General features: G+C 36.7%; 2 protein-coding genes across 5 annotated transcripts in view; both read left to right on the plus strand.

Annotated features, from left to right (window-relative positions):
• Positions 1–2,316, plus strand: part of LOC128656081 (alpha-1,4-N-acetylglucosaminyltransferase-like) — a 93,402-nt gene extending 91,086 nt beyond the window's left edge. For all 4 annotated transcript variants that reach the window (XM_053709761.1, XM_053709760.1, XM_053709759.1 and 1 more), the window contains exon 3: positions 1,339–2,316. In XM_053709761.1, coding sequence (XP_053565736.1) covers positions 1,339–1,920 — 582 coding nt within the window. In that variant the 3' untranslated portion in view covers positions 1,921–2,316. The remainder of the gene's footprint in view (positions 1–1,338) is intronic.
• Positions 1,812–9,065, plus strand: LOC128656082 (alpha-1,4-N-acetylglucosaminyltransferase-like). Its single transcript, XM_053709763.1, has 2 exons — positions 1,812–1,948; positions 8,088–9,065. Exons 1-2 carry the CDS (start codon positions 1,895–1,897, stop codon positions 8,667–8,669), a joined length of 636 nt encoding a protein of 211 aa, XP_053565738.1. The 5' UTR covers positions 1,812–1,894; the 3' UTR covers positions 8,670–9,065.
• The last annotated feature ends 395 nt before the right edge of the window (positions 9,066–9,460 follow it).

Genomic DNA, 9,460 nt, shown 5'->3' on the forward strand with positions numbered 1-9,460 from the left:
ATCATTATGAAAGGCTTCCAAAGAAGTGTGATGGTGAGAATCAGAATAAGAATCACTCTAATTAATGAATATAATTGCCAATCCCAGTGTCTCAGAAATCTGTAAATTAAGAACCATAATTATTATGAAAGTCCTTGATTGCTATGGAGAACTTCTTTGAGAACTCTAACCAGAGAAGTGTGAAGATGATGGGGACCAACAAATATCTGGTAAAGGAGACAAATCATGGTTTCAAATGATAACCAAAAATAATAATGTTGGAAATAGGATTAATGACAGTTTCTACTCTGCATTTCATGTCTCATGGTGCTTAAACTTTAAATGGCCACTGTGGATTCCAATGGTTTTCGGGAGTCTTTTAGGCAATGTGGTTTTATGATTTTTGGAAGGTTTTTGTGGTATGATATTTGCACTGTGAAGGTCATGCAGGGTCTCCCGTGGGTGCTAGGGTTTGTTGAAATGAGTGAGAAAGGCCATGGGGTCCCTTGGGCAAAAAAACATGTTGGAGGTTATCTTTGATGTAATGGTGGATGCCTTAAAGTGTAATTTTGGGGTGTCCTAGGTGCTAGGGATGGTGGAGATAGGGGTCATATAAAGCAGACACTTGGGTGCTGAAGGTAATAGAGAGGAGAAGTGATGTATGGTGCCCTTGAGTTATAAGTGTGATCATGTAGGAGTGTTTTCTTGAATGTTATGTGGAACAGCTGGATTGGTCATGATAGGGGAGTTCCCTGGATGATAAAGATTGTTGCATTGGAAGGCCATCACTGAGTTCTAATAAAATGTTTATTGGGGTCATAGGTGCTATTGCTTTATGGTGTGGCAGTTGAAATTTAGGTACATTATAGTTATTAAAGACAGGTTAATTATGGTGGTGGGATTCAGGAGGAGTTCATGCACAGTGTAGGTAGCATATTGGGTTTTATTATTGTGGTTGCAGTCAAAAATACCTTTGACATTGTGTAAAAAAAAACTATTTTTTAAAATACAACCATGAACATGAAGTCTAAAGAATGAGAACATTTTCTAAAATAAAGATTTTATTTTTATTTGTGACTTCATTGTAACATGGTAGAGCCCTACCAAAATATAAAAGTGCATTTAAAATATAATTTTTATTAATACCATGAAAAAGTAAAAATATTACATATTTATGGAATAGAAGATCATCTTTGCACATAATTTGCATATTTTTTGTGTGATTCTAAGCTCACTGTGTGTAATATTTGCATATCCATATTAATGATTATATGCCCTTCTGAAAATTATATTATCTATAACAGATTCCAAAGACGTAAATCTCTTTTAAATAAAAAAAATTATTATCTTAAATTGTAGGTTGATCCTAAATCGGAACGCTATTGGAACCATGTCAGCGCAGATGGTTGCAGATTGGCCCTAATTTGGAAATATGGCGGCATGTATATGGACACAGATATCATCTCATTTAAAGCAGTTCCAGTAACAAACTTTCTGGCAGCTGAGTCCTCCATTCATTCTAGTAGTGGAGCTTTTGGCTTTTCTCCCCATCATGATTTCATCTGGAAATGCATGGAAGACTTTGTCCGTAACTATAAGGGAGGGGTTTGGGGACAGCAAGGTCCCTTATTATTAACAAGAATTCTGGCACAATTCTGTTCTCAGCATAATTTTAAGGCTTTGGAGGATCTCATGTGTGGAAACATCACTTTCTTGAATCCTGTACGGTTCTACAAATTACATCTGTCAGATTCGAGAAAGTTCTTTGAAGTTTGGAAAGTATTGCCAGATTTTAATGATTCTTATGGTTCACATTTTTGGAACTACGTGAATCATGTAAATGTAAAACAATTTGTGATTCCTGGAAGCAACACATTAACCGAACATCTTTATAAAGAGTTCTGTCCAAACACTTATGAAACTCTTAAAACTAAAATATAATTATTTTATCTGCTTAAAAATATTCCAGGTACTGTGTATTTGTCAAACATCCACTTATAGATTTTGTTTTTCTAATTGTTCATAAAAACCAAGGCAAGAACATTACTATAAATTGTGTGAATGTAAACAGGTCTCTAAAACCTGGTAGTAACATGTAATATGTTTACAAAGATTGTTAAAATATCTCAGAAATGTTCTAAACTTCAAGATAGCTGTTGTTTACCAGCTTTTAAACACACACATACACATATATATGAACACATAGACAACATGCGTGTACTTCTACACATTTTAAAAATGCACATAATGCCTAGATCTCAATTTATATAGCTAAGTGAACATGTCTTTCAAATGGGATCTCTATGTTGTATCTGTGAAAAGAAATGTTAATCAGAATTTGAGCAAGTGCAATTATTTTTTTTATTTTTTTATTAATATTATTATTATTTTACTAAACTCACCAGGTGGCTTAAGAGCTGTAAAATATTCACCAAAATTCCCTATCCTCAATATTTGAAATGCAGGAATACTACTGACAACTAATTTTTTATTTTTTTTATTTATGAATATTACATTGCACTCACTGATTATAACAGATTTAACTATCATGTATATATTTATCTACTTTACTGCAACTTTGCAAGTGTAGAAACAATATTTAATAGAGTGTACTTCATAAATTAAGGTTGATTCCAATACTTTTGATCCTATTTATCAGCATTTTTTAAGCTCCCAAATTATCACCTAGATTTAGAGTTTGGCGTTAGCCATTAAAAGCAGCGTTAAAGGGTCCTAACGCTGCTTTCTCCCAGGCGTGGAGAACTAGGAGGCGGATTTTCTATGTCGTCAGACTTTTCACCCGGGGGAGTGGGAACGCCATCCGGAGGTGTTTGCTCAATTGATTCATCGTTGGGGCAAACCAGAGTTGGATCTCATGGCGTCTCGCCAGAACGCCAAGCTTCCTTGTTACGGATCCAGGTCCAGGGACCCAGAAGCGACGCTGATAGATGCTCTAGCAGCGCCTTGGTTCTTCAACCTGGCTTATGTGTTTCCACCGTTTCCTCTGCTCCCTCGACTGATTGTCAAAATCAAACAGGAGAGAGCATCAGTGATTCTAATAGCGCCTGCGTGGCCACGCAGGACCTGGTATGCAGACCTAGTGGACATGTCATCCTTTCCACCATGGACTCTGCATCTAAGACAGGACCTTCTAATACAAGGTCCTTTTAATCATCCAAATCTAATTCTCTGAGACTGATTGCATGGAGATTGAACGCTTGATTCTATCAAAGCGTGGCTTCTCCGAGTCAGTCATTGATACCTTAATACAGGCACGAAAGCCTGTTACCAGGAAAATCTATCACAAGATATGGCGTACATATCTTTACTGGTGTGAATCCAAGAATTACTCATGGAGTAAGGTTAGGATTCCTAGGATATTGTCCTTTCTCCAAGAGGGTTTGGACAAAGGATTATCAGCTAGTTCCTTAAAGGGACAGATTTCTGCTCTGTCTATTCTTTTGCACAAGCGTCTGGCAGAAGTTCCAGACGTCCAGGCATTTTGTCAGGCTTTAGTTAGAATTAAGCCTGTGTTTAAACCTGTTGCTCCCCCATGGAGCTTAAACTTGGTTCTTAAAGTTCTTCAAGGAGTTCCGTTTGAACCCCTTCATTCCATTGATATTAAGCTTTTATCTTGGAAAGTTCTGTTTTTGATGGCTATTTCCTCGGCTCGGAGAGTCTCTGAGCTATCTGCCTTACAATGTGATTCTCCTTATCTGATTTTTCATGCAGATAAGGTAGTTCTGCGTACCAAACCTGGGTTTTTACCTAAGGTGGTTTCTAACAAGAATATCAATCAAGAGATTGTTGTTCCATCATTGTGTCCTAATCCTTCTTCAAAGAAGGAACGTCTTTTACATAATCTGGACGTAGTCCATGCCTTGAAGTTTTACTTACAAGCTACTAAAGATTTTCGTCAAACATCTTCCCTGTTTGTCGTTTATTCTGGACAGAGGAGAGGTCAAAAAGCTTCGGCAACCTCTCTTTCCTTTTGGCTTCGGAGTATTATACGCCTAGCCTATGAGACTGCTGGACTGCAGCCCCCTGAAAGAATTACAGCTCATTCTACTAGAGCTGTGGCTTCCACCTGGGACTTTAAAAATGAGGCCTCTGTTGAACAGATTTGCAAGGCCGCGTCTTCGCTTCACACTTTTTCAAAATTTTACAAATTTGATACTTTTGCTTCTTTGGAGGCTGTTTTTGGGGGAAAGGTTCTTCAGGCAGTGGTTCCTTCCACTTAATCCCTGCCTTGTCCCTCCCATCATCCGTGTACTTTAGCTTTGGTATTGGTATCCCATAAGTAATGGATGATCCGTGGACTGGATACACTTAACAAGAGAAAACATAATTTATGCTTACCTGATAAATTTATTTCTCTTGTAGTGTATCCAGTCCACGGCCCGCCCTGTCATTTTAAGGCAGGTCTAAAATTTAAATAAAACTACAGTCACCACTGCACCCTATGGTTTCTCCTTTCTCTGTTTGTTTCGGTCGAATGACTGGATATGGCAGTTAGGGGAGGAGCTATATAGCAGCTCTGCTGTGGGTGATCCTCTTGCAACTTCCTGTTGGGAAGGAGAATATCCCATAAGTAATGGATGATCCGTGGACTGGATACACTACAAGAGAAATAAATTTATCAGGTAAGCATAAATTATATTTTTTAACGCCTGCTGGAATTTAGAGTCAGGCAGGAAAGGGTCTACCGCTCACTTTCTTGCCGCGACTCGAGGCTACACCTACAAACACAGCCCCTAGCTCACCCTAGCTGCTTATCTCTCACAAACCTAAATACACAGCCCCCAGCTCACCCTAGCTGCCTATCTCTCACACACATACACACACAGCCCCCAGCTCGCCCTAGCTGCCTATCTCTCACACACCTTCAAACAAAGACCCCAGCTCACCTTAGCTGCCCTCTTACACAAACAGCCCCCTGTTCACCATACCTGCCTCTCCCTCTCACACACACAGCCCCCTGCTCACCCTACCTGCAATAAACACACACATCATGCATTCCCCAGATAACCCTATCTGCTCCTCTCACACGAACAGTAAGGGCAGTGATAGGAAGCATCCCATTTCACCTAGGGCTATTTTTTAAGTTTATAATCATTGTTATTATTATTAATAAAAATAATAATAATATGCACTGGCAGTTTCATATTTTGTTACTTTAATTTATTTTATTTTTTTGGTGGGGAGGGGGACGCAAATAGCTGGTCTTGCCTAGGGCACAAAATAGTCTAGCACTGGCCCTGTCTATCCCTATACCTCTTTAATACCCAAGGACCCCCTGCATGATCTCTTCAGGTAAAGACCATATTCTATGCCAAACAAAGGCTTATATATCCAAACAAAATTAACATATTGGCCTGAATACAAAATAGGGATATAAAACAGTGTTCCTTTAGTAAAAAACAAACAAGCAAGAAACAATATGTTATTAAAGCAAATATAAAAAAACAGATTGTGTTAGGCACTAATCAACTTACTAACTTTTTTTGGAAAATGAGCACTATGAACTTCACAGTGTAGCTACTGCCTATAATGGGGAAAGGAAGCTGCCATGATGATAACTTAAGTTCTCAGCTGGCTTTCTGTCTCATGATTTTTGCAGCCAATGTCCTCTATTGAGCATGGACAAAAAAATGACTTCCTATTGCAAGTGCAAATGACTGTTAGCGCACGTGTTTAGTGCATGTGTATCCTATGAAGCCAGCTGAAATTCTGGAATATTTGTTTTAATTTTTTTTTAATTGCTATTTATTGTGTGTTCCCATAGGCAGTTCAAGGTAATGACTATCACTGTAAATAAAATGATACTGGTATCAGGAAATACTAGAATCAGAATATTATTTAAAAAAAAAGGACAATCATTTTCAGTAGTAGTTTATACTTTGGGCTCTATTTATCAAGCTGTGTGTGCAGCTTTGGAGCATCTTTGGTTTAGGCACACATGAGTGAGTCTGCAGCTGACAGTTAAAGAAACATGAAACCCATTTTTTTTTCATGATTCACATAGAGTATGTAGTCTTAATTAAATTTCCAATCTAATTTATTTTGTTCTATTTGCATCCTTTTTTTAAAACTATACGTAGGTTGGCTCAGAAGCTTGTGATTGGTGGCTGCACATATAATTGCCATTCAGCTAACTTCCAGTAGTACATTGCTGCTCCTTCAACAAAGGATACCAAGAGAATTAAGCAAATTAGATAACAGAAGTACAATGGGAAGTTGTTTAAAATTGTGTGCTCTGTCTGAATCATGAAAGAAAAATGTTGGGTTTCCCTTTAAGAACCAGAGATCATTAGACCACCATTTCCAAACCTGTATGCCAGCTCTTAGCTGGTGGATTAAAATCACCCCAGATAAGTCAGACCAGGGCGGTTGACAGCCCCTGCTTGAATGCAATTGGCTGCATGTGAGTACGGGGTGGCATTGCACAAGCAGCTGCAGCATACTTCTGCCTGCTGCCCGTGATTCTAGGTGGAGAGGTTCTTGGAAGTGAACATTGTCAGTCTGGTTATTGTTAAATGTGGTCATTTGAATTGCCGTTTATGAAAAGGTATTATTGTACATAAGTAGTATTATTTTACCACCTCTTCTAATAGGCAGTTCAACAAAATGACTACTAATGTAAACAATAATTGAAGCAATAATTAGAACATCACAATATTAAAAAAAATGGACAATAATTTTCAGTAGTAGTACATACTTCAAATTGTCTATTAGAAGATGAGGTATTTGTGCATAGTTGATATAATGGTCATCAATCATTATGAAAGGCTCCCAAAGAAGTGTGATGGTGAGAATCAGAATAACTCTAATTGGTGAATATAATTGCCAATCCCAGTGTCTCAGAAATCTGTAAATTAAGAACCATAATTAATTTGAAAGTCCTTGATTGCTATGGAAAACGTCTTTGAGAACGCTAACCAGAGAAGTGTGAAGATGATGGGGACCAACAAATATCTGGTAAAGGAGACAAATCATGGTTTCAAATGATAACCAAAAATAATAATGTTGGAAATAGGATTAATGACAGTTTCTACTCTGCATTTCATGTCTCATGGTGCTTAAACTTTAAATGGCCACTGTGGATTCCAATGGTTTTCGGGAGTCTTTTAGGCAATGTGTTGTTATGATTTTTGGAAGGTTTTTGTGGTATGAAATTTGCACTGTGAAGGTCATGCAGGGTCTCCCGTGGGTGCTAGGGTTTGTTGAAATGAGTGGGAAAGGCCATGGGGTCCCTTGGGCAATAAAACATGTTGGAGGTTATCTTTGATGCTAATGGTGGATGCCTTAAAGTTTAATTTTGGGGTGTCCTAGGTGCTAGGGATGGTGGAGATATGGGTCATATAAAGCAGACACTTGGGTGCTGAAGGTAATAGAGAGGAGAAGTGATGTATGGTGCCCTTGAGTTATAAGTGTGATCATGTAGGAGTGTTTTCTTGAATGTTATGTGGAACAGCTGGATTGGTCATGATAGGGGAGTTCCCTGGATGATAAAGATTGTTGCATTGGAAGGCCATCATTGAGTTTGAATAAAATGTTTATTGGGACCAAAGGTGCTATTGCTTTATGGTGTGGCAGTTGAAATTTAGGTACATTATAGTTATTAAAGACAGGTTAATTATGGTGGTGGGATTCAGGAGGAGTTCATGCACAGTGTAGGTAGCATATTGGGTTTTATTATTGTGGTTGCAGTCAAAAATACCTTTGACATTGTGTAAAAAAAAACTATTTTTTAAAATACAACCATGAACATGAAGTCTAAAGAATGAGAACATTTTCTAAAATAAAGATTTTATTTTTATTTGTGACTTCATTGTAACATGGTAGAGCCCTACCAAAATATAAAAGTGCATTTAAAATATAATTTTTATTAATACCATGAAAAAGTAAAAATATTACATATTTATGGAATAGAAGATCATCTTTGCACATAATTTGCATATTTTTTGTGTGATTCTAAGCTCACTGTGTGTAATATTTGCATATCCATATTAATGATTATATGCCCTTCTGAAAATTATATTATCTATAACAGATTCCAAAGACGTAAATCTCTTTTAAATAAAAAAAATTATTATCTTAAATTGTAGGTTGATCCTAAATCGGAACGCTATTGGAACCATGTCAGCGCAGATGGTTGCAGATTGGCCCTAATTTGGAAATATGGCGGCATGTATATGGACACAGATATCATCTCATTTAAAGCAGTTCCAGTAACAAACTTTCTGGCAGCTGAGTCCTCCATTCATTCTAGTAATGGAGCTTTTGGCTTTTCTCCCCATCATGATTTCATCTGGAAATGCATGGAAGACTTTGTCCGTAACTATAAGGGAGGGGTTTGGGGACAGCAAGGTCCCTTATTATTAACAAGAATTCTGGCACAATTCTGTTCTCAGCATAATTTTAAGGCTTTGGAGGATCTCATGTGTGGAAACATCACTTTCTTGAATCCTGTACGGTTCTACAAATTACATCTGTCAGATTCGAGAAAGTTCTTTGAAGTTTGGAAAGTATTGCCAGATTTTAATGATTCTTATGGTTCACATTTTTGGAACTACGTGAATCATGTAAATGTAAAACAATTTGTGATTCCTGGAAGCAATACATTAACCGAACATCTTTATAAAGAGTTCTGTCCAAACACTTATGAAACTCTTAAAACTAAAATATAATTATTTTATCTGCTTAAAAATATTCCAGGTACTGTGTGTTTGTCAAACATCCACTTATAGATTTTGTTTTTCTAATTGTTCATAAAAACCAAGGCAAGAACATTACTATAAATTGTGTGAATGTAAACAGGTCTCTAAAACCAGGTAGTAACATGTAATATGTTTACAAAGATTGTTAAAATATCTCAGAAATGTTCTAAACTTCAAGATAGCTGTTGTTTACCAGCTTTTAAACACACACATACACATATATATGAACACATAGACAACATGCGTGTACTTCTACACATTTTAAAAATGCACATAATGCCTAGATCTCAATTTATATAGCTAAGTGAACATGTCTTTCAAATGGGATCTCTATGTTGTATCTGTGAAAAGAAATGTTAATCAGAATTTGAGCAAGTGCAATTATTTTTTTTATTTTTTTATTAATATTATTATTATTTTTCTAAACTCACCAGGTGGCTTAAGAGCTGTAAAATATTCACCAAAATTCCCTATCCTGAATATTTGAAATGCAGGAATACTACTGACAACTAATTTTTTTATATTTTTATTTATGAGTATTACATTGCACTCACTGATTATAACAGATTTAACTATCATGTATATATTTATCTACTTTACTGCAACTTTGCAAGTGTAGAAACAATATTTAATATAGTGTACTTCATAAATTAAGGTTGATTCCAATACTTTTGATCCTATTTATCAGCATTTTTTATGCTCCCAAACTATCACCTAGATTTAGAGTTTGGTGTTAGCCCTCAAAAGCAGCGTTAAGGGGT

This window comes from Bombina bombina, chromosome 4, assembly GCF_027579735.1.
Source record: "Bombina bombina isolate aBomBom1 chromosome 4, aBomBom1.pri, whole genome shotgun sequence".
Lineage (NCBI taxonomy): Eukaryota > Metazoa > Chordata > Amphibia > Anura > Bombinatoridae > Bombina > Bombina bombina.

Excerpts from the sequence above, each read along its gene's own strand:
- LOC128656082 (XM_053709763.1), top strand. The coding sequence starts at position 1,895 with ATGAAACTCTTAAAACTAAAATATAATTATTTTATCTGCTTAAAAATA. Across the intron at positions 1,949-8,087 it reads TCTGCTTAAAAATATTCCAG|GTTGATCCTAAATCGGAACG; the intron begins GTACTGTGTATT and ends CTTAAATTGTAG.